Source organism: Melanotaenia boesemani, chromosome 6 (assembly GCF_017639745.1).
Source record: "Melanotaenia boesemani isolate fMelBoe1 chromosome 6, fMelBoe1.pri, whole genome shotgun sequence".
Lineage (NCBI taxonomy): Eukaryota > Metazoa > Chordata > Actinopteri > Atheriniformes > Melanotaeniidae > Melanotaenia > Melanotaenia boesemani.
This window is the reverse complement of record NC_055687.1, coordinates 37509548-37535922: the sequence shown is the minus strand read 5'-3', so window position 1 is coordinate 37535922 and position 26375 is coordinate 37509548. Positions and strand designations below refer to the sequence as shown.

General features: G+C 42.5%; 1 protein-coding gene across 3 annotated transcripts in view; it reads right to left on the bottom strand.

Annotated features, from left to right (window-relative positions):
* cdk14 (cyclin-dependent kinase 14) overlaps positions 1–26375 on the bottom strand; it is a 224722-nt gene that overhangs the window by 78308 nt on the left and 120039 nt on the right. For all 3 annotated transcript variants that reach the window (XM_041988484.1, XM_041988486.1, XM_041988485.1), the window contains 2 exons: positions 14159–14279; positions 9789–9882 (listed from right to left, as the gene is read on the bottom strand). In XM_041988484.1, the coding sequence (XP_041844418.1) occupies positions 9789–9882; positions 14159–14279 (215 nt within the window). The remainder of the gene's footprint in view (positions 1–9788; positions 9883–14158; positions 14280–26375) is intronic.

Here is a 26375-nt window from a genome sequence, read left to right as displayed (position 1 = left end):
CAGAAGCCAGATCAACCTTTTACCACCTATAGAAGGGGAAGGGACTGATGACTCAGCATGATTTAGAAAAACTTCATCTGTTGTCAGTAGTCCTCACTACTGTAATGGAAGTTTTACAGGTATTTCTTAAAAAACATCACTAAGGCAACTGCAACTAATCCAGCTGGTGCTGCTTGAGTCCTCAGAAAGGCCAGAAAAGGGGAACAGGTCCCCCTCCAGGTCCTACAACGCTCTGTACAGTTCTGGTCCAGAATATTGATCTCATCTGCTGACACCATATGAGCCACAGAGACTTCAAAGATGTATGAATTGTGTTAAATAAATTTGCTTTGCCTAGGCATGGATTGATGGTCTGGGGCCTCATTTATAAAACTGTGCATAAGATCCTTACTAAAAGTGTACATGTGCCCAAAACCCAAAGTTTGTGTGTGCCAAAAGATTTTCAGATTTATAAAACCAGGCATACGCACAAGTGGAATCAATTCTCCTTTATAAATCATACTCGTCCTGGAAGTTTGCGCAGGTGAAATTAGCTCAAATCCTGCCCCTTACACACCCACCTTTCTACCATAACTGGTGAATGCAAAATAGCTTATGTACATAAATAAGTCAGCTGATCTGTTGTATTTTAAGCTTAATCATGGCAACCAAGAAGACTAGAAAAAGCTATTTCATGGAGAGTGAAGTTGAGGCTCGCAAAAACATTGTATTCAGGGCTCACGGTAATGGAATCACAAATAAACGAAAGGCTTCCCAAGCACAAGTGCATGGTGCATCTGGAAGCAGTTGGGTGCTGATGGACGCTGTCCTGCTAGCGCAAAGAGTCACAATCAGCAAAGGAAGTCCAGGATGCACTGCAACAAATACGTGAAGTGATGTGTGGCGTTTTATTTGAAAACTTTAGCTCATTAAAAGAAGTGCATGACACCTCCTTCACACCTCGCTCCCCGTTGAAACTCTTTTTGTCGGGGAGGGGGCTGTGCATCAGCGTGGTAAGAGGAAGGGAGGCCAGGTGGAAGAGGAATGGCATTCCTCAGTATGACGTTGTGCAGGACACTACACGCCATGATTATTCTGCACACCTTTTTTGGGAAGGTACATTAGTCTGCCCCAAATGCATCCAAACACCTCCACTGGTTTTTGAGGAGGCCAATGGCTCGCTCCACAACAGCACGAGCATGGACCACATTAGAGCGCCTCCTCTGTGCTTTGTGGGTTTGCAAAAGGAGTGAGGAGCCAGCACCGCAGGAGGTAACTAATATCACCTGCAAGTTATAACAAAATAATTATTCTGAATCAGGTGTTACTTTTTGGAATTTCTATAATGTGCATTTACTTAGCAAGGAGCCAGCCACCAGCCTGCAGTCTAGTCGTGTGTTGACCGGGCCACTAAATTTGTCAGAACCATGTTTAATCACAGATAACATTGATTGATACTGTTCATTTTTATGGTTCATAAACAAATTTGTTCTCACTCGGGGCCCTTTTAGCAGTGTTTCATAAACCAGGTCCTCAGGACCCCTGGCTCCTGCAGGTTTTAAAAGTAACCCTACTGTATCACACCTGAATTAAATGAAGAGCTCGTTAACAGGCTGAAAAGAACTTAATGAGGAAGTTCATTAGTTTGAATCTGGTGTGTTGAAGTAGGAACATGTCTAAGACATGCAGGGCAGGGGGTCCCGAGGACCTGGATTGAGGAACACTGGGAAACTGGACATTCCTGACTTTTGATGTTGGCCTGTTCTCCCACAGTGTCAGAAAATTTAACGTATGGAGCAGTCTTTTTAATAATGCCATCCAAAACGACTGGTATTATTGGGCTCAGGGATGGCTGAAAGATATCCCAGACCTAAGGGTAGAATTGTGATCATATCAAACACATATCAAGAAAGTATTAGTCTTTTAACAAATTAATTTAGGTCAATAATACGTATTAAAAAGTGGAATCAAGGTTGACAGGTTATAACAAGTAATTCATAAAACAGGTTAACCTTAATGCTTTTACATAATAACCAGATCCTTTACCAGACTGATAGCTTTAGCCGAGCTGACTGACAGACTGAGCTCACAATAGGCAGAAATGTCGTGTTTTTAATGTCGGCCAATCAGCTCTTGAACATTTTCGTCTCGTCAATGAAATCTCACCAACGTCTCCTCATGTTTTCGTTATCAGAGCCATTTTTAGCTCGTCACCGTCTCATCATCATCATGAAAAAAAGGTTCATCAACGAAATAAATTCATCATCGTCATCGTTGACAAAAGCAACACTGGTGTGTGAGAGGGTTTGGTATGATGTGTGGATGACCTAAATTTCACGTGTCTGTGAGAGGGTAAATCTGAATAACGTCTCAAACAGCCCCTCATATTCTCCCATCAAGTTTGTTTTTATAAATCACAACATTTGTGCAGAAAGTGACTTAGGCTACTTTCAGGCCCAGTTTTGTGTGTACGCAACGTTATAAATGAAGCCCCTGACCTTTTTTAAGTTGTTGACATTGAGTTTATATGGATTAAGTATATTTAATCTCAGCTAAAACAGTTTCACTCTCTTTTATAAAGATTTTATTAGGCCATTTTAGTATTGCTGATGAATTGTGTCTATAATTTCATGATCAGTCAAAAAAATGTCAAAAATACCACATAATCTGTGAAAAAACTGGCGAAGTGTCTGAGTTATCAAACTGCTATCAGTACAAACTTCACTGACTATAGTTCACTGTCGCTCCAGTAGCTGCAGGTTGGAAACTGGTTTTCCCTCTCAGATGAAATCCTTATCCAAACCTAAGCTCTCCCACTGACCCCAGTCCAAACTGCACCACCACCCCCTGCCCCAGCCATCCCAGCCTCCATCTCTTCCTCTGGTCCCTGATTACAGCCAACCAGATTGAGGTCACCTCCAGGCAGGGGTGATTACGGATCAGGACCAGGCCCAGGTACATCTGCTGCTTCCCCGCTGTGTTCAGTCAGCCGCCGGCCGGGTTTCAGCAGATGGATGTTTGTGTCACAGAAACAGTGGCTGAAATGGCATCATGTATCTCCACATCAGATTTCTGCACTCCTCCTGAGTGTTGGACCAACATATGTGGCAGGTACTGATCTGCTCTAATTGGCATTAATGAAAACAACACTGATTCTCAGACTAATTATGTTATTAAAGTCAGTCACACCACAAACTGCTTTCAATAAAGTGTAGTTCATTCAAAAAATTTGTGGTTATATATCTGTAGTATCAGCAATCTGCACATCTGGGTGATTTGGATAGCAGCACCGAAAAATTCCTCTGTTTCCAAAAGACGGACAATCAAAGGTCAAACAATTCATCTGCAAACAGTTTGCAGTTGCTGATGGTGAAATCAGGACAGAAATATAACGGGATCTCTTTCAGGACGTCACTCCAGACCTAGAGTCAGCTGTTTGATGACACTCATGCTGGTATCCTTAATAACTCCAGAACAACGATAAGTAGTTCTCACCTGCCACTTCCAGGTTTCTGCAAGCTACATGTTTGTTTGTTTTATTCTCTAACTATTAGGCTGCTGATTGAATAACTTTTATTTAGATGAATTAAAGAGCAAGGAAGTTGTAATTGCTGCAACACCTACAAAATAATCCAGTTACTCTGTTCTACCACTAGATGCTGTCGGAGCTGTTCTTATATTGAGATCATTTCTAAGTGTAAGTATAATATGTTAAATTCCACTTTGTGTAAAAATATTCTCACAAAATTTTCACCACAAGGGTTGATCGACGAGGGCCGGTAAACTCCTGACAACGCAGAACTGTGTCATCATCAGAGCCGGTAGAGTATTTTTATTCTAAGAGGATCAGCTGCTGTTAATATGAGGAGGTGGATCATTGTCTTTTCGGTGGAAACACACACACACATTTTACACCAACACACTCACCTCTCCCTGACAGGCCGGTTCCTGCAGATAGACCTGTCCATATTCATAAACATCTTCCTCTGAATGCAATCTTTTCTGTGCAGACAGTTAGTTAAGCAGCTCAAATCAGCTCGACCTCATGCCCACCCACCTTAATTCACACAGACGTGCGAGTGTGTGTGTGTGTGTGAGACACAAAAGCCATGTTAACACCCCATCTAAAGACAAACACCAGTATGACCAGTTATTGCATTACCGGAGGCTGCAGCATACCATCTGACAGACACCATGAATAAATAAAGTGTGTGTATGAAGTGCTCAGTGCGACGTGCACATGCAGCGCTGCAGGGATGGCGAAAGCTCAGGAAATGACAGTCCTAACGCTGTCAAGGATGAGACAACGGAGGTATTAGAGGGAAGATACTGGAGGATGTCCTCTTTTTTATTTCTAAAGATCTATCCAGCATTTAACAGAAAAATCCTATTCTGTTTGTGGGACGTGCTGTCTCTATATTGGTGTAAATTTAGATTTTTTCTGGAAAAAACACCTAATATGACTAGGTGTCCACACCTTTGGAAACGTCCCACCAGTCGATGGCTCGGACCACCTCGGCTCTCCCGGACACTGGTGGATGTGCCTACTCGACTCATGATGGGGTGCCTTTCAAACCTTGATGGAGGCAGACCCTTCTCTCCCTCCTTTCAAATAACGTCGGCCTTTAAGACACTTCTGAGTGCACATCATTCATTCATAGTGCCCTTCACATGAGCTCTGAAGCTGTGCATCCAAACTCGGACCTGCCTGACAGCAGACAGAGCGGCCACGGAGGATGGAAATGTCAACCACAGGACAACGCTGACAGCTAAGCTAGTGTTGCCAATCTGCAAACCTCCTCATTTTCACATTTGTCTGAATTTTACCCTCCAAGCTGACAGCTGAATGCACACACAACACTGAAAGTTATTTAAATAATAAAGGCTGTCTAGCCAATGGAATATATTAATGAACACACATAAATGGATTTTATATTTCAAAGAAAGTTTACCTCGCAGCTGACTGTGAGTGATTTTTTGTCTCCTTTGTTTATTTTCCATTTACCCAGTTTATCCTATTCAGGGTTAAAGGGAGGGCGGAGCCTATTCCAGGCTTTATGGCAGAGACCAGGGTACATCCTGGATATTTTTTCAGTCCAAGTCAGAGACAATTCAATTTAGAATCATCAGTAAACTCAACATATACACTCACGTTAACATTATGAGTTCAACCCAAATCAGCCAATCACATGGCAGGATTTGTCATGCAGACATGATAAAGACATTAAAAACTGAGCATGAGAATGAGGAAGAAAGGGGATTTAAGAGGCTTTGAACGTGGCATGGTTGTTGGTCTGAGTATTTACTGGGATTTTCACCCACAAGCATCTCGAGGGTTTCCAGAGAACGGTCTGAAGTCAGTGAACGCGCAAAATTAACTCTGATGTGGAGCAAAGAAGCGAACAAAATACAGGAAGCAGACTATAGCACATGGTATGGTTCAATGCAGGCATTGTGGGTAAACAATCAAAACATGCAAGCATGTGCAACAACTGCCGGGAGAAAATGCTCGCAGTGAGATGTGGACGAGCATGTTAAAGTTCTGATAGAAATTATAGTTCAACCCAACACGACCACTAAGATGCAGCTGCATGCTGTCCACTATTAACCAACAGATCAGCAAGTTTTCTTGTTTGTCTCCTCTTCAGTCGTTTTGTTCATGCATGCGCTTCATCTGGCAGAGATGGAAACATGTTATTTAAAAGGTCCGGGTGTTTTTGTTAATGAAATGCAGACTGAAAGAAACCTGTGATTTGAAGAATTTTTGTAATTTTTCAATTGAACTGAGTCTCCAGTTGCACAGAGTCTAGTAAACTGTGAATGCACCCAGAAAGGCAACAGGAAGTCCAATCAGCACTGGTTCCTACCAAGGTCTGCAGAGCAGCATCTCTGAACACACAACACGTCCAGCCTTGAAGCAGATGGGCTACAGCAGCAGAAGACACACCGGGTTCCTCCTGTCAGCTAAGAACAGGAAACTGAGGCTACAGTTCACACACACTCACCAACACTGGACAATAGAAGATGGAGAAACGTTGCTGGTCTGATGAGTCTCCATTTCAGCTCCACATTCAGATGCTCGGCTCAGAATCTGCTGGAAACATCATGAAAACATGGATCCACCCTGCCTGGACACGAGATTCTCATCATGGATGCAGCCGACAAACCTGCAGCAACTGTGTGATGCTGTCATGTCAACATGGAGAAAACCTCTGAGGAAGGTTTCCACCACCTGCTTCCATCTATCACACCAGCATGACTGGGGGAGGAACCAGTGAGAGAGAACCTGTGCTAGCATGGACAGACCACAAACTTTCTGCAGATTCCAACCATAAACCCTATATGAGCTATGTCAGCATGAGCTTATTAAACATTCAATTGAATTTCATTTCTTTGTGCTCTAAATGAGGCAGCCCACTTTATCCAATTTTTTCTGAACTTGTCCCAATATTCTGGCTACTTATATATTCAAGAGGCACCACAAAACATGAAGTCTCACTATATGCAGACAATTTGCTCCTGTACATTTTAAATCCAGCTCCTTTCTTGTCACTTCCAGTGTTCTTAGAGCAGTCTTCAGAAACACTTGGTTGCAAACTCAACCAAATAAAAATGTAGTTGTTACCATTCAACTCAAAGTAAGCATGCCCACCATTCTTTAGCACCACCATGGAGCTAACTGCATCTACATCGGACATTAAAACTGCACATCTGCATTTGCTGCAGTTCTACATAAAGTCAGAGTCAGTCCTGTTCTTCTCCATCGCTGTGTGGTTTGATGCTGCCACCAAGCAGGACAAGGCAAGGCAACAACACATTGTGCTGACAGCATCATTGAAGCCGTTGCCTCTATTCCAGGCCTGTTCTCCTCCAGGATTCAAAGGGAGCAGGGAACATCATCAAAAACTCCTCTCAGCCTGAATACAGTCTCGTTCACCTTCTCCCGTCTGGCTCGTCTAACATCGTCACTTCAATGCATTTTATGCAGCTCTTTTATGGTGTATGCTGGATGGAGTGACAACATCTGCAGGCAAACATTTCTTGTATGTGTTCACATATTTGGTGAAAAAAAGCAGATTCTGATCTAGTTGAGCAGATTGAGAAAAAAAATGTTTGTCCACTTTACCACGATCCCTTTTAGCTTGGATAATCATTTTAATCAAGATAATCATCCTTCCTGAATTTCTTTATCTACCATATTCAGCACATTCCTTTATTGATTACTCATTCTTTAGATGAGTTGAACATGTCAGTCTACTGGCTTTATGCAGTCCTCCAGTCTTCTATTAACAGCGGTATCACAACTTTAGTCAATCCTGTTCGGCTAACGTGCAAACGCAGCCTGAACAGGTCGACCTGGAGATGAGGTGTGCTCTGCTATATGATCCCATCTCCACATTGTGTTTTCCTGACTGGAAATATGGAGCTAACTCAGTAAACACTTTGGTGTATACAAAGCCCTTCCATACTGACATCACTTTAAAATAATATCTTATTAAAGTCCATTTACCAAACATCGCTGGTTTTGTTTCTTCAGTTTTTTCTTTGTTTGCTCTTTTTTGTTTAAGGTAAATTAGTTACAATTATCCTGTAATTTTTGATGCATGCAACAAAAATTTCCTGTCAATCATGTTAACATGTTTTGGAGGAGTCTTTTTAAACAATAATCAAAGTTATCCAGTTCATTTTCAGCATCCTGCAGCAGAGCTAGCTTTAGCTTCCATGACCCTGCTAGGCTGCAGACAGATCTTCCTCCACTGAAAGCTTATCTGGCCACGTCCAGGGAAAAAAGATCAGATCTTTATTATTAAAGCTTAAAAGCTCAAATTCTCCCTTTCCAGCTCTTCCAAAGTATTCCAGCATACATGGAACCCTCTTTTGGAGTAAGTCAGTTTATCCCTGGATTCATAAGAAAACTGAGTTGTGGTTCTGCTTTGCAGACAGTTCACCCACACACACCATTCTCACCGTTTTTATCAGTATTATTATTACACCTGTATGTACAGTAGAAACGGTGATGGTTATTAAATAATGCTGATAGGCTACGCCTCATCTTTTTATTTTATTGAAATTTGAACATTTTAATAAAAAGAGACCAAAGTGTGGATCATTGCGTGGCTGAGCCTCATCTGTCTGGCCGTCTCCATTCTCCTCCCATCACGGTTGAGTCTTTGTGTCTCAGAGATGAACTGGAGCCCCTTCTCCCCTCTGGCATAAAGACAATCAATAAGAAGCATTTTTCTTCCATCTCCCTCGCCTGCTTGCTTTGTGAGAAACCCCCTGCCTGCAGGGCTTCCTCCACCTTCCCTCATTCCAAATCCAGCCATTCTCAGATGCGTATCTTTAGCTTTCAGCCCAGAAGCCAAACAGCAGTGAGAAGCTTGAATTTCTCCCTCATCAAACCAATTTCATATCCTGATTTCTGTACTTTTTCTCCACATTAATTATTTAAGCCCTTCCAGCCAATGAATATCAATCCATTATGTCCGCCTTGTTACACTTTAACTCAATTACGAGAGTGGAGATGAAACTGGACGGAGGATGACAGCTTTGCATTTTAAAAAATTTACGAGATCTCAGATCACATTAAAATATTTATGCTTAACCATATGAAGTTGAGAAACACACATATGGAACTATCTGATGGCCATCGTATCTCCAGTGTGGACTTCTTACTCATTGTTCAGTCCCATGTTTATAAGCCTGGATGGTGATAAAACCATATAAATGTCATGAGGCACAGGCAGGTGTGTGTGTATCACTGCTCAACGTCACTCCGTGTTTGAGGTGAAACACTCACATCCTTTTTATTTGACCTGAACAACCTGAACAATTCAGCTGGAAAATAAAGAAATCTGTTAGGAGGGAAACAAATGATTTTTTTAAATAACCTGGTTGCATAAGTATGGACACCCTTAAACTAAGGCTCTGTTGAAGCAGGGTCTGATTTAAACACATTTCTATTAGCTTTAGGTTCTGGTTCTAGCTGGATCGTCCAGAACTTTGTCCTTTAGTTGATCTTGGCGTCTGTTTGGGATCATCGTCATGTTGGGAGGTGAAATTCCTCTTTAGCCTCATTTTTCCTAGCACATATCTGAAAGTTTTAGACCAGAAGTGAACCTGGTATCTGGACCTGTTCTGACCTTCATTCACCTAGGATAAAGCTTCAGTTCCAGCAACCCCACAGCCTGATACTGCCACCACCATGCTTCACTGTGGAGATGATGTTCTTTTGGTGAAGTTATCTTTCTTTAAGAAATGTGGCCAAAAAGACCAACCTTGGTCCCCATCAGACCAGATTATTTTTTCCCACATGATTTTGGGAGCATGGGTCTCCTCAACCCGTCATAGTTCAGGACGTGGAGATTGTTGTCACATGTAGGAACAACCAGAACTTCCTGCAGTGTTGCTGTAGGTGTCTCTGCAGCCTCCAGGACGAGTTTTCATCTTATCTTTTTTATCAGATTTGGGGGCACATTCAGTTCTTCATAACGTCCCTGTTGTTCCGTATTTTCTCCCTTTCTGATGACTGTCTCCAAGGTTTTCCATGATGGATCCAATTCTGTGGAGATGTTCCTGGACCCTGCTCCTGACTGATTCCTGTCATGATGAACCAGAAGGAAACTGAGGAAATGTCAGAAAAATCCTCCAAGGAGAGCTGGACCTTCTCTGAGTCTCTTTTAATGCTGGGATTAAATCAAGTGCTGCTTCATTAAAGTCTTAGTTTGAGGATGTCCACTGTTTCACTTAACATTAACACTTTTATATCCACATTACCGCACTCACAGCCAGCAGCATCAGTAACTCACCAGGAATATCCTCTCCAGCTGGTCCTGGATGTCCTTCATCCCAGGAAAGGCTGCCACTCCTTGGATCATCTCAATGAAAATGCAGCCCACTCCCCTGAAAGAGGATCATTTCAACTGTTTACAAATTCAGTAGTTTCCTTTTGATTTGTCCTGATCTCACAAATCACTAAAAAATTATTTTACATACTTCAAACTGAGAAAAAGTTCAAGAACCTTTCTGATTCCCTCGGGGCAATTAGTTTTACTCCAAATAGAACATGTATAATAAAAATAATGGGCACACGTATCACAAAAAATCTTTTAAAAACCTAATTACTGGAGGAATGAAAAATCTTTCAGTCTGCTGGTCCTACACCTCTGCAACAGGAATCTACACCCAGAAGGAAGCACAAGATCAGTCTGGCTTTTCTCTCCAACCTCACCTTGTGCAGATCAGAGGATATTTTAGGGCTGCTTGCAGCTATTTTTACTGCCAAACCCTGACATGTTAAAAGACCAAACCAGCAGATAAAGTAAATAAGGGCTCGATAAGACAAGAATCAAACATTCTCATGGAAAGTAAATCCACAATAAAAACACGAAGCTTCCGACAAAAATACATTTGCTGGTGGGGCCGTCTTATAAAGTGAATCCACATGGGTCTCCACAGTCAGTCTGTCATCAAGTACAGTTCCCAGATACTTGTACTGGTTCACCACTTCAACAGTGTCACCTGAAATAACCACAGGTGAGGGGACGGGACTTTCTCTCCTAAAAATATTTACCATATTTTCTGGACTTTAAGTTGTTCCGGAGTATAAGTCACATCAGTCATAAAATGCATCATGAAGAGGGAAATAAAAAAAAAACATATAAGTCGCACTGGACTATAAGTCACATTAATTAGAAATTTATTTAACAAAATCCAATCTGGAAATGCAGGTTATTTAACTGCTGCGTCCTGGTCCAGACAACTGCTGCTCTGGATGTTTTCTCTTCTTCAGACCATCTCTGGAAACCCTGGAGATGGTTGTGGGTGGAAATCCCAGTAAATACTCAGACCAACAACCATGCCATGTCCAAAATCACTTAAATCCCCTTTCTTCCTCATTCTGATGCTGTTTGAACTTCAGCAAGTCGTCTTCACCGTGTCAACATGATTAGATGCTGCCATGTGATTGGCTGGCTGGATATTTCTGTCAACAGGAAGTGAACAGGTGGAGCTGATGAAGTGACGCTGAGTTTATGTGTCTATAGAAATAAACCAGAACAACAGATGCGATCTGAAGGAAAATCTTTGATTAGTCACTGATAAAATTAAATGTAACCTTAACATATTAGATGAGTCAAAAATATCTAGACGCTGAATGTTTCTGTAACAACGAGAAGCACTCAGAGAGAGGACGGATGGCTAAAACATAAAAAGAAAGAAATCATCAGATTTAGCTGCTTGTAATGGCGACTTCTGGTCTTTAGTTTGGACAATATGTTTCATTACAGAAGTTCATTTTACTTAGGTTTTCTTTTTCCTGAGTTATGAAGAGTGTGTTGTCATGTCTGACAGCCTGGAGTTCCCTGCAGATGTCTGCTCAAGATACATAAATAACAGCCTGAAGAGTTGCCCCCCCCCCCCCCCGGAATTATTCATGAAAATATATTTTCCGGCTGTAATCTATACAAACAAAGAGCATTCAGGGGCTGAGAGCAGATTTTTTAATGATGCTTTCAGGGAGGGGGATGCTGAAGGACATGCAGCACACAGCTTTGGGATGCACTCCATCTAAAAAAAATCTATTAAAATGAAAAATGTAGAGGTAAGTAAACATCATGAGAACGGATATATCCTGCTTAACTTGGATTTATCAGGCTGCAGCGTTCCATTCCTTCATCATCATGATGTTTGGAATGTTTTTTACCAGTTTCTCCACGATGCTGTGGATGAACGCTGTAAAACTAACAGCATCTGTGTGTACAAAGACAAGTTGGTAAATAAAAACAGAATTCTATGGTTTCCAGATCTCACCTGCTACCTGCTGGGATAAACTCCAGCTTCCCAGCGACCATGAACTGGACTAAGCAGTATAGAAACAGGATGCATGGACTAACGTGAGCATGAACACGCCACAGTTACTGTTACATCTTTATTTAACTAAAATTGACCTGCTTTCATATTAGATTATTTAAAATGTAAAAGCTTCTTGCTGCTGTTCAGTTACTGGCTCCGGTTCTGAGCTTGCAGTGTGTCAGCAGCACAGTGACGTCTGCAGAGTTCACTGTGAGAAAAACGTCTCCACCTACTTTCTGACAATAAAATGAAGCATCCTCTCAGATAGAGACGTCTTGCAGAGCTGTGCAGGATGAAGTCAGATCTGATCTGAGTGTGTGACGGCTGCAGCTCTGTGTAGGAAACCGTCCCCCTCCTCCTCCATCATGTCCTCGCAGCCTCTAACCTGCTGTCTGCTGTGATGGATGCTACTCATGGCAGGAAGACAGATCTGCACAACCTTCTGGGTCCTGCAGACGCTGCTTCTTCATGGACGACTGCTTTCTAAGTGAGCAGGGTGAGCGAGGGCATGTGTCACCGGGGGACTGTATGGGACGGAAGGACACCCTGTGGATTTGCTCACCTGAAAATAGCTGCTGTTCCCCTGCCCTGCTCAGTCCCTGGAGCTCTGCTCTTTAATAAGAAACTGCAGAAAGCAGCCGCAGCTTCCCATCCAGACAGGAAGGATCACCAATGCCTGAATAACTCTACAGCAAAGGCTGCAAAGTTCAGAATAAAGTTTTTCTCTCTGCCGATCCAACAAACGGAAACTTTTCCAGGAGGTTTGTTGATCTAAAAATGCTGCTTTGGAGTCAGAGTGTCCAGGAACTTTAGAGGAGCTATGTAGTTGTTAAAGTAGTGAAGTGTTTCATCATTTCCACAAGCTGGCACAAACTGGTTTGTCCCACTGAAATCAGACTTATAGACGAAAAGGAAACGGTCCACAAGAAGATTGAACATGCAAAACTCCCAGGAAAACTTGTGCAGCTCAAGCATGTTTAAAGATTTGAGCTTCAGCATGTGCATTGTTTATCCAAACAGCAGCAAATCAGAAGTCTGGTCAAGTTTCTGCTTCCAGTTATTCCAATGTGAGCAGCCACCTCTCAGGAAGTCCTGCGGTGATCTGCTTTCCTTCATTACTGCCTGCTGTGCATACACAGGGTGCAACCAGGAAACCAAACACGCTTCATCATATCATCTGTGGAAGGACAGAGGACCTCCTGTCATGTGCAGACAGCAGAAGAAAAATTCGCGATGACATCATGTTGTGCTGCAGAGCCCAGTCTGAACTCTTGGTGTGGAACCGATGCTTCCTGAAGTGGCGGCCTCTTCGAGGTTAGTTCAAATTCAAACTGCTGCACGAGCCCATCATCAAAGCTGTGGGCAGACATATTACCTTTGAGGTCAAATAAAAGAAAAGGATTTCCCATGTCCTCTTCAAACGATGACTCAGCTTTCTGCAAAATGTTTAGAAGATGATGCAGGTAAAACATGTTAAAGCTGGTTTGAAAACTGAGTTAATACTGAGCACCTGACAGCAACATGAATACTGAGAAAACTCAGAAAGATATTAACGAAAGAAAGGCCATGAAATGAAACTGAGCTGTTTGGGAGAAGGATCAAATCCAAGCTGTTTTCTGTAGAGCCACAGGAGGTTCCTCTGATGAAACACACCTGTTCTGGTTCAAAGCTAGAAGCTCTGGATGCTGCTGCTCTGACTGGAAATGCTGTCCAGCAGCTGGCTCAGTGATCAGTATCTAGCCTCCGGGTCTCTGTGGAGGCTATTTTCACAGTTTTCACAGACAAAACAAGCAACTGGAAAAATGTCAGCATGAGCAGCAGAAGGAGCACCATCCTTCTTCCCCGTTGTTTCTCCTCAGTGAGCTAAAAAAGAAGTGAAGCGGATTGTCAAAATCTTCTGTCTCCACCTCAACTTTGTAATGTTTCTTCAGTTTAACGAACTTTATTTGCAAGCTGGAACAGACCCAGCAGCACGGCACACGCATGCACCAACGTTAGCAGCGTCTGCATCACAAACATGATCCTGCAGAAATCAGTGTGTAAATGTGATGTAGCGTTTCCTGCTGGGAGGTCAGCATCAGGACCATCTGGATTTACCTGAGGGAGCATTCACAGTGCGATGGTCCAGGGGAAATTAGCGCACCTTGTTTTGGTTTGCTTTCACACTGCACTTTACTGAAAGGGACCAAACCACCTGAATGACGCCATACTGCTACAACAGCTGCTCACTAGGGGGCGAAATTTCACGACATGAATTGTCTGTTCCATGGTGCATCCCCCTCTGAAAAGGCTCCACCTAAATAAATCAAGGATAAATTAAACTTACCACATGTCTAGGCAGGTGGAGTAGTCGGTGGATCCCAGCAGGACATCTGGAGGTCGGTACCACAGGGTCACCACCTCGTTGGAGTAGGTATGGCTGGGGACCGACTTGGCCCTGGCCAAGCCTGGGGAGACAGAAGAAGAGAGAGAGGGTGGGTGTTAGAACAGTGGATAACCGTCTGAAAATAAACTGAAGATCAACATTAATTCAGGATTAAAAACAGGAGACTGGAAGCTTGTGTTTCTGAATCAGGAAACAGAACAGAGACGATGAAGAGGTGGATGAATACAGCAAAGGTCAATCATCAAACAGCTCTGACAAAAGGAATCACATCTTCATCACACTGCGTACCCTGGAAGGTCAGACAAGCATCAGCTGACTGACGGAATATTAAAGGAATCTTTAAACATCATGATTAATAAAGAGCATTGCTTTCAGGATTTCTTAGAGGACTTTGAGAAGGCTGTTTTGTTTAAATCAGCACCTAGTAGTGATGCATTACTTCCACGGCCACAGAGCGCCGTCACTTTGAGAAGCTGTTTACCAACCACTGCCAAAAACACAGAAGAACACTTCACTGTTGGAAGGTTTGAGTTAATGGAGAGGAAATATGAGAAACAAGTCAAACCGGAGACAACAGAAGAAGACGTTATTTTAATTGATGGCCGCAGATAACTACAACAACACGCCCACAACTTGTCCAATGTCCACGTCCTGTTTTCATTTCTAACTGGGTACCTTAAAACATTCATTAATCCCAGCAGATCTCAGGATATCACAGAAACAAAACATCTGGTACTTTCATGTTTGGGGGTTTTTCAGTGGGACATATGTCCTTTCAGGGGTACCATAGAGCAGGCAGACTTTTGCCTGTTTTTGTGGGATTTGTAGTTTTTTGGGAACAGAAATTGAGCCACCATTGGATGGTGTACCTAGTGTCCCATATCCTTTATATATCTTTATTTTATTTTTTTAATTAACCTGTTCAGTTTGGTCAGGGGTAGGGTTAGGTCCTGCAGCTTTAAATGTTTTCCCACCAGCTGATCAAGCTCTGCTCTGTGACTCATTCATTAGACTGCAACAAAATTAAATCATATAACGAAGATGGATGGATTTGAATTAACCTTCAAGCATGATCAGATCATGTGACATAAAAACTAGGCTACCTGGAGCGCTGCTGTCATCTTCACTGGAAAGTTCAGGTTTGAAACTTTCCAATGTTTAATTTGACATTTCTAGAACATTAAAAACAGGTATTACAGTTGGAAGGTGGAGGTGGGATGAAATGAGATAGGATGGGATGGGACAAGATAGGACAGGACTGGATGGTATGAGACGGGACGAGACGAGATGAGACGAGACGAAACAAGATGAGATGAAACGAAATGAGACAAAACAAGATGGGACGGGATGGAACGGGAAGGGATGGGACGAGATGAAATGGCATGAGATGGGACACGATGGGATGGGATGAGATGAGGTAGGACAGGATAAGACGGAACAGGACAAGACAAGATAAATTGAGATGAGATGAGACAAGATGAAATGAGACAAGACAAAACGAGAGAGACAAGACGTTGTGAGTTGAGATGAGACAAGAGGGGACCGGAACAGGACGAAACAGGACGAAATGAGACGAGATGGGACAAGACGAGACGGGACAAGACAAGAGGAGACAGGAGGGGACCGGAACAGGACGAAACAAGATGAAACAAGACGAGACAAAATGAGACGAGATTGGACAGAACAAGACAAGAGGAATGTCTCTCACATAGAATTTTATAACACAATATTTACATAAGAAATATTCTCAGAAAAAAATGATAATTCATTTTGTAAAAAGAAATGTGGGTGAGAATATTTAGAGACGGGACGAAACAAGATAAGACGGGACGATATGAGACAAAACGAGATGAGACAGGAGGGGACTGGACAAGATGAGACATGTTACTGCTGAATTCTTAAAGTTTCTCCAGGATTTTATTAAGAAAGGCTTCTCCAGCATTCATCAGTGCAGTGACACCAACCCAGTCCATCCATAACAGCTAATGGTGGAGCTAGCTGTAGATGCAGGGGGCTTTAATGAGGCTGATGGCATTGCCTCTTTGTCTCTTCCCATGTGGTTGGTGGGCTTAATTAAAGCATTTAGCTTGGTAAAAAAAAAAGACTTCCTGCCCTGCAGCTAGTCACCAGTGTGAGGGAAGAGGAAGGGCAGAGGGGAGGATAAATGAGAAGAGGGGGGAGGTATTTAACATGTCTGTGTCAGAACACCCACAAGAGAAAGAATCTTCAGCCGGCGTTCATTACAGCCGAGCACTGTAATTTCCATACACTCCAGTCTGACACTGCACAGATCAGGCTGCTCGCAGGCTATCATCTTCTGTGTGTGTGTGGAGACGACATGAAAGAGGGTGAAGTGGTCGGAGACTGTATCCTGAGCAGCTGCAGCAAAGTAGAAACAAATAATGTCTGCAAAAAACCCATCAAACCCTGAAAGACGGACCGGTTCAGACCACACTGGAGACCCACATGAAGCTGGTTCTGAAGGGGTCCAGTTCTGTACCATGTCCCACTTATGACCTGTCACTAAATGCAGTGAATGTTAGAAAGAAGCTGGGATTCTATCAGATTTACAACCTACACTCACAGTCCCTTTCATCAGCTCCACCTGTTCAACTTCCTGTCAACACAAATACAAAATAAATTACAATTTAACATCAAATGAATTAATAACAACAAATAAACAGACATTGCTAATAAATAAAGTAAATATAAGCTAACAAATAAATCGTGAAAACACATATAGTCCATTTCAGAAAACCATCTGCACCTGGAAGTAAAATTAGGAGGCGTAATTGGTAAGATGAAGCTCTGTCCTGGACTAAGTTTTCACCATTTTCTCAGCTGTCTGATTCTATGGTTGGATCTGTTTTGTTTTTGCAGCGAGGGTCTGGGGCTTGGAGGATGCTCCTGAATGCGATAGAGTTCAGAACAGAGCCATCAGGTACTTTCTTGGAGTGCACAGGTACACCACTAGAGCGGCGCTAGAGGGAGACATGGGCTGGGAGCCCTGTACGGGCAGAAATGATTAGACTATGAATATAGACGTACTCGCAAAATCTTTCATTGGGATAAAGCTCACAAATACTCCTGGTCAAATGTGCCGTATTTATTTATGAATAATTTACAAGGTAAACCAACACAGAGCAGACAGACTCTGGAAATGGCAGGTGATGAAGCTTAAACTAAGGAGTTACGTTGACGATAAAAAGGCTTTCTCCACAGAGCCCTGTGTTAAACGTAATCTAAGAGGAGCACAGAGGTCTCTGTGAGCCTAAAGAGGACAGGTTGTGTGTTTGGTGTGACTTGAGCGTTGCTGAGGATGAACGCCCTTTTTTTTCCATCGTCTTTTATATCACGATGTCAGAACTGCTATGTTTGAGAAAATTCCATGTAAAAAGCCCGATTTGTTCTGGATGACTGATGGAGATTTGTTGAGTTGGTTATTTGAAAATTAAATATATAGTTTGGCAAGAAAAGGCATGGAAACTTAGACAAAGGGCTCCATATCCTGAACTAAAAGGACCTCGTTTTGTGCAATTGTTATTGTTACTGTGGTGAATTTCTATTTTGTATGTTAGTCATCTTCTTGTTTTGAATGTTAAATAGTGTAATATAAGCCTATATGGGCTGGGCACACAAGTGTATAGCACTTAAATAAAACGTGCGTTCAGCAGTTCAGCAGTTTATTCCTGCGGTCGATTGGTCGGTCGGTCGTTTGGTCGGTCGGTCAGTCGTATACTACTGCACCTTTTCCTGCGGTGGAAAAGGGGCTTTTACTTTCACTCACTTCACATAAGTCATATTTTCTGTTCCTGCATTATGTAATAAGTACAACTGTCATTTCTCAACTTCCCAGGAGGAATATTCTTTATGATTATCATCATGGGCCACTATTAAAGGTCTGTATATCCCATGTACTTGCACTGTCATGTGATTCCAGCTGATTTTGTGCAGTGCTACGTAACAGTGACAGAATTAAATAATACGAATAAGAAATGTTTATTAGTCCCTCAGTTGGGAAACAACTGCAAAGGTAAAGCATGAAGCATAAAGACTTCAGTTTAATAAACCACATAATGTGAAAAGCTTGTGTAATCTGATAGATTTTAATCAGCCATTCCTCCTCCATCACTAATAAAATGTAATCAGGTTTTCCACCCACACCTTGGAGCCGACCACAGTCTCAGCTTGCTGCAGACTGTACTCGGCTCCTTTAAATCAGTGTTTCTGCAGTACCGGCTCAGCGTGTCCTCGTTATACGAACATACAGCTCTGAGAATGCGAGTCTCATCTGGGACAGACCTGCAGCAGACTCCCGCCCTCACCAGCCCCATTGCTCATTTATTTCTGCTCTGACATTTAATTCATCTTGCACAAATTCTGCAGGAGTGTCGCTGCAACCTGACGGTGGCATGGATGACGAAGAGCCCCGACCTTACCCCTCCAAACCCCACGAGTCCCACGGCAGAGAAGGGAATACTTCAAAGAGCTGACCTTTAGATTCACACTCACAAACACCTTCAACCACCTTCACCTGATGTGGTGCTCCAGGTGACCCGTCTTCCTGTCAGCTGGGAGGAAGGTCACCAGTTAATTATACATCACTATCACACACAACAAACTGAGGGTGGAAGAGGTGAAAGATGAAGAGGAGGAAGGCAAAGTGAGAAAGGAAGGACTAAAATAGACTCGTTCCTCAGGGCGATCGATTCACAGTTTCACCTTTTGAAGTTTATCTGGAGGCAGTTTGTATCTCCTCCTTCTCCAAAAGCAGCTGATGGTGAATGAGGTGAAAGAGGCCAAAACACTGTGGAAAAGGATGTGGACAAAAAGCTACTCTACCCTGAAGTCATGAAATGTAATATTTGTAGGTGCTGAAATTGATCGATGGCCTGGAAAATATCTAATATTGAGTAGGTCTTCCTTATACCAGCACATCTCTGACCGGTCAGGATACAGACAATACAGACAACATCCTGGATTATCCAGCACCAGGACATGGAAAATCCAGATCCTTCGGGTTCGGATTATTCAGCACCAGGACATGGAAGATCCAGATCCTTCGGGTTCGGATTATTCAGCACCAGGACATGGAAAATCCAGATCCTTCGGGTTCGGATTATTCAGCACCAGGACATGGAAAATCCAGATCCTTCGGGTCCTACCTTTACAAATCATTAATGCTTCAGGCCAGTTCCCAAATTCACCTTAGAAACACCAATGACAATCCAGAAAGAAATGATAGTCTAGGGACGCTCGAACCTAAAAAACTTTTCGTCTTTACGTAGAAAACCTGGACCTTCCTGAGTCATTCCAGCTAACACAGAGTCAAAGCAGCAGACTGTAGCAATACTTCTTCACCTGGAAAAATATTTTGACCGCAAAACAGAAAAGAAAAAGCAAACTTTATGATTTTTTAAAAAGTTTTGGTGGTTTTAATTGTGTTTGTTTAGGTGGCAATGCTTGGTGGAGGCTTTTAGCCGAGATTCTTCTAGTTATTTTGGTATTAGGGCTGCTCGATTATGGGAAAAATGATAATCACGATTATTTGAGGGGTGACATTTGAAGTGTTTAGTTTACTGTGGTAATGCAGACTAGTTTCTTTCCACCAGGTCCCCGTAGCTATTGATTGTCTCAGACCAGCAGCTATGTTCCGCCTGGTGTGATCTGGAAAAAAATAGTCTGGAGACATTTCGTTTTCACGTTGAAATCCACGTCAATAAAATGTAGCACGACATTTCTATACGGCTCTGGTGCGGCTTTACCACAGGTCCGTAGCGGTGGTGAAACATCAGACTGTCACCACGTCTTTCACACACCCTCACTACACTCATCATACAGGGCAGAGAGAGACAGTCCACTAACATGGTGGTGAGATGGCAGTGATACCGTTTGTCCAAAGTGTTGTTGAGTTTCTTAAATCCCGGATTGTTCACTGTGTTAATTGAGAAAAAAGTTATGTTTGTTTATAACGTTTGTCTCTCTGTGACTCTGGGAGCTGGTGGATTATTTAGTTGCGACTCACAAAAATTGAACATTTTTCTATTTTTTTGTGTTGCGTCGCAAGCCCCCGTGTGCACGTCTGTGTGCACGAACGCAACATTTTACATGCACGACTTTCGCTTGGCTGGAGGAGGGCAACGATTTTCGCTTCCTCGCGCAAGTTTACATAGAAAATGATGGAGAAGGAGCAATGCCGCCTCCCGTGTGTCCAGGTGTCTGCAACTCATTCTGAATAAAACTAAAGCGGTCGAGGCTGTGGGAGGAGTCTGCAGCTGTGGGAGGGGTCTGCAGCTGTGGGAGGGGTCTGCAGCTGTGGGAGGAGTTTGCAGCTGTGGGAGGGGTCTGCAGCAGTGGGAGGAGTCTGCAGCTGTGGGAGGAGTCTGCAGCTGTGGGAGGAGTTTGCAGCTGTGGGAGGAGTCTGCAGCTGTGGGGGGGGGTCTGCAGCAAAGCAATGACAGCTGCGCTCGATTTGAAAACAGCACAAGTCGAAGGTCAAAAAAATAATCGGACCATTTCATTTTTATGATCGTTGAAAACCCAGATCGTAATTGCGATTAAAATTCGATTAATTGCCCAGCCCTATTTGGCATGCTACATGCTAATATTGGTGCTTCTTAGTGTGCACATAGATTGTCTGTACTGCAGCATCAGGATTCAACCGGGTCCTCGGGATACAATCCAAGTACAGCATTTGTGGGTCCATGTTTATCTCACCATGTAGAGCAGGTGTTGTTTACACATAAGTAGCTACCATTGCTTAGATCAGCCTGTTTCGATTTCTGTCTTTTGGCTGCATTCATGCTGCAGATAATTATAAGCTCTTTGTTCCCCAATATGTTCCCTAATTATTTTTTCCTTTTTTTTTTTTGCCTTACTAACACAAATCTGATTTTTCAGAGGCTGAGAAACCACAATTCATTATACATTAGCATTATGAACTGCCTATCCAAAACAAAAATCACTACTAAAACAAAAGGTCACACACACTAACATCTGGTTGGACCTCCTTTATCTGATTCCAGCAGCTTGTCATCATCTCTAAAAGCTTCGGCAATGTCACCAGATTTATTTTCATCCAGCGTTGCATTTATTTCTCTCCAAGATCTCGTATTGATGATGGAGAGTTTCACCACTGCACAAGCCTCTCCAGCGCTTCCCAAAGATTCTCCATGTGTGAAAATGATGTTTCCTGTTACCTGAACCACTCTTTCACAATCTGAGCCCCATGAATCCTGGCACCATGTCATCAGGGAAGATGGAATAACCTGCTCATTCAGTATATTTAGGTATCAGCCAACCTCATTCTTTGGACACAATGTTGCTGATCCTAGACCTGAACCTAAACCTGAACCTAAACCTGAACCTAGACCTTACCAACTGCAGCAACCTCAGATCATAGACTGCCCCCACAGGCTTGTACAGTAGCACTTTGTTTACCTACCTACCCCAATGTTACACATGCTTTCATTCTGGATATAAACACCCCTTTAACAGCAAAAATTAGCACGTAGACAAGGTTTTAAAATGTGGTTGCACATGCTAAAACGAGACAGTTTCCACTGTTCACCCGTGTTTGTCTCTAAAGGTGAGCAGTGTGTATAATATCTCTGAAGTAATTGATGTGTTGTTTTGGACGTGTGCGTGTGTATATGTACCACTGCACTGCGCCACCTGCCATTGTGCCACCTCATTGCCCTGCACAAAATAGACTGTAATGATCTCAAACCAGTCCAGTCTGCTCATTAACAACCCACACCCACCCACCCACACACACATCCACACACACACACACACACCCACACACACACACCAACAGTGTGAACTCTGACAACTTCATTTAGTTTAGCTTTAGGTTTGGACTGGAAAGATACACATCAGCAACCTCCATTCAACTAATTAACTTTAGAAAGACCACATGCAACTGATAACAATCCACAACTGCACACACGCAGCCGTGCACACGCGTGCTGGTCCTGGTCCTGCAGTGAGACGCTGGGTGGGAACAGCTCACTGGGGAGATGCAACCAGTCTGCGCTGGATTCCTGTGACATTCCTTCGGCTCCATTGTCACATTGCTTCACTTCTCACACATCATTATCCCAGCAGCTGTTCCTCACAGCACAGCCACGGAAAATAAACACACAGCGCCACACATTACCGAGCTGCAGCAGAACTCGGACCAGGAAACACAACTTCCATCAAACTGAACTGTAGCAAAAAGAGCCTTCATGTCTGTGTGAATGAACGTGTGCAGGCCCTGAACCAAACCACAGCTTAGTGTTAAGTTGTTTATCATTTATGCACTGCTGGAAGTTTAAGCCCTCACTCCACACACTCCACACACTCCACACACAAGAAAAGATAAACCGTGAGGAGAGGTGGCTTCCAGGGCTCTGAAGTAACACCCACTAATCCACCAAACGAGGGCTAAAATTCCCAAAATACCTGTGTTAGCAAGTATAAATGAAAACGTCCCATCCAGTTCAGCAGGCGATGAAGGGGTCAAATCATTCCAGTTGTCTGTGCTATCACTACATTTCCATCGACTTTATTCTACGATGTATCATCGTCGTCGTTTACCTGCCCGAACAAAGAGCAGCTGAACGAGGAGACAAGTTTAAAGGAAGTGACGTGAGAAGCTTGTGTTGTTCTTACTCACAGAAGTAAGTCGTTTTGGATAAAAACGTCTGCTAAATGACTGTAGAATAGAATAGAATAGAATAGAATAGAATAGAATAGAATAGAACAGGAAAAACAGGTAATTGGTGGTTAAAGGTGGAAAGAGGCTGCTTACAAGAAATGAAAGGAGGATGTCCTTGAGCACAGAGGAGGTAGAAGCCACTGAGATCTGGCTGCAGGTAGTTTTCCTCATGCAGACTAACTGAGGGAGTTTAGATTTAAACAACCATGATGAGTTGAATTTAGAATCTAGACTATAATCTGGTGATGTCATCTTCAGTCATCTTACTTACGTCTGCTTTTTTAATGAGACACTGGTGTCATCTTCTTTATGTTCATGAGCCCTTTTAAGGATGATTCAGTCTATTTTTTGTGTTTTTTATCTCATTATTTGAATCTGTTTTAATTAAATTTACACTCAAAGTAACTGAAGAAATCATTTTGCTGCCATAACGCTGTGATATTCCCAGTTCTGTCCCAGTAACTCAGCTGCTAAGTAAGCTCAGATGGGCTTTCTGGACACTGGCAATGAAAATATGGTCAGAACTGAGGACACATTCACCCTCTGAGGTATGCCAGCTATGAGCCTGCCTTTACATTCGTTTCTATAAGTAGCATCTTGTCATCAGGACCTGCTCTCAAGGCTGACGTCCTTGTGTGTGATGAGCAGCACTTGGCTCCAAGAGAGCTGATGAAAAGCTCAATGACAACAACAGCTTGGATGCTTTGCATCATGAGACGGGTCTGCATGGAGCTGCTGGTCAGGAGGTCTCTGTTATAATCCCAATGTGGTGCACACCAGTTCTTATACAAATTTTTTATTGTTTTGGAAACTTTCACAAAGAAACAATCACACTATCATGAACATAACAAAAATAAATAAATTAATAATAAAAATAAAAAAAGGATACGAAAGGGGGGGGTTGGCTCATTCTCAAACAAAACCCTGCACCAGAACTGCTGCAACCTCACAAGTTGTACCAAACCCAGCAGCACTCACTGCCATCCCTTAACAGTTGCTGCATGTTCTTCCCTGCAGCAAAGGTCAAAGCAAAGTCTCGATGCTGTAGCTCTGCTTGGAAGTCCCAAAAAAGAAATCAAGGGTCTGTTTCCAACTTAGCTGTAAATATCTTAGTTTCAAGTAAGACATCAGTTCATTGTTTTCGTAGCTTGTGGCATGGCCAAAAAGAATAAGTAAGAGTTCCCACTTCCATCTCACATGTACGACACACAGAGAAAAGAATGAATGTCTACGGTTGGGAGAAATGTGCATCCCATGTATGATCCTACTACATTGCCATGGTTACAGGATTAGGATTTTCTAGAAACCCTCAATTCTGTTGGAAATAACACCTTTTTAACAAATCATATCTCAGGATTTTAGACCAGCATTTTATTATACAGTAAAATGTTGTATCAGGAGAAAGTGAAAAAAATTCCTGTCAAGGGAGACCATATTTCTTCTTTATTTAATCAAAAGTCATTAATATATTATGAGAGAAAAGGTCTTCCAGTCTGCTGATGCCTCTGATGCTTCACTGAATCTAATAGTCCAGGTTGAAAATCAGGGTTAATCAGAACAGGGCTACAGATAGATGTTAGTCTGGCCCTTAATCTCCAAGCTTTGATTGTGTTACATGGTTGACACAGCTCCCCTTACTACCCTTAAAGTTTTGAATGAACAGCGAATCCCTCAGTGGGTATTTGCAAATAGAAATCTCCACACCCACCCAAACCGAAACTGGACTGTTTGCAATCTAACTGAAAACATACATCATGTAGGCACAGAGCTCATATATTCTAATACTAAGTAGATCGAAACCTCTCTCAGTAGGTTAGCTGCAATCTGCTCCATATAAAAGCGCTCAGATAGCCATTTAAGGCCTTTATTACCTTGTGGGAAAATAATATGAGAATCATATGAATTGGATACAGCAACTGTGGAAGTATATACATCTAATCAAAGATATACCAACCAAGACACATGCAGCAAGATCCATCTTTCCAACTCCGCTCTTACCTCCTCAAAGTTTGTTCTATATATATGCTCAAATTTATGGGCCACAGTCATACCTTAATCTTCAAAACCTGCTGGTGACCATTTTAAAGGGAAGATAGTTGAACAGAGTTAAAACTCCCAAGTGGGATAGCCTCAGATTTGATCAAATTAATCTTATAACCTTATAACCTTACCTCTTAAGGAGCACCCTGTCTAGCTGCAGCCCATGAATCAGAGGATTCAACCTCCTGTCCTCTGCCAGTGGTTATAAGGTGATGGCAAACAACGGGTGAAGACTCTGCCTTGTTCCTCTGTGCATGGTGACACTGCGTGATCTAAGCCCATTAGTCAAAACTGCTGCTTGAGGATGATAATATAGTACCTTAATATATTTATTAAAATTATTTTGTTATGTTAGCATAAAAAGATAAAAAGTTTAAAGACCTAAAAGAAGATTTCATGTGGTTTTACACATTTCTAGCGTTGGGAAATTAATAAACAGAACAATCGTGAGAATCATAAAATCTTATTTCTTTGACAAAATTGGTACCAAGAAAATCTTTAATCGTGACTTCCCTACCTGAGGGCAATCTGTGAAAATAAACGTGCTCAAAGGTCAGCTTGAAATCCACTTGATTCGGTCACCTGATCTGAACCTGACAGACTGGATTTCATCCTCTGAGCAGGAAACTGAAGGTAGAACAATACAAATGACCTCATATATCTACAGAAAAGGCCTCAGAAGAGCTTCATGAAGGAGAAGAACTATTCTCAGATGTCCATCACTTCCAGACTTCAAGCAGTAATTTTCTCCAGCTCTGCAACTGTACGAAGGGGGAAACCTTCGTATTTAAAGCTGAGCCTTTCAGCACACAGCTTTAAAAATGTTGCATCTAAATATTTCTGTATCTGACTAAATGAAATATTCATAATGTTCTCTTTAAATGCAGTTTTTATATCCTCAGTTCACTCATTTCTCTGGAGCTGTAAAGCAACACAGTAGCACTGAAACCAGAGCAGAGTTTCTGGAAATAATTGGGTATTAGTGACTGGTGCAGAAAATGTGTGTGCTGAAGGAAAAAACCTGATAATGGTCCAGCTCCACTACACATCAGCACATACACACCGCTGACATGTGGGCTCCTTAAAGTCTCATTTACAGTGTGTGGTGATTGTTAGTGCTCATTAAAAAGTGAGTAAACCCACAGTGGAAAGTGTCTGGATCAACCAGCGGCAGGGATACACAGCTCCTGTGATGGAGGAGGAATTGTTTCTGATCCTCCTCTGTAAGACGATAAAACACCAGGATAATGAGTGGTTCATTTCCAGCTTCAGCCTACCCTGTAAACACAGAACTGCACCGTTAGACTCTTTAATTTGGCCATCATTAAAGTGAACATTAAGCTAACACAGTACAAGGTAAAGATAATCCACAACCACCGGACCTCAAAAAAGAAGTCTGTTTCGATCAATACG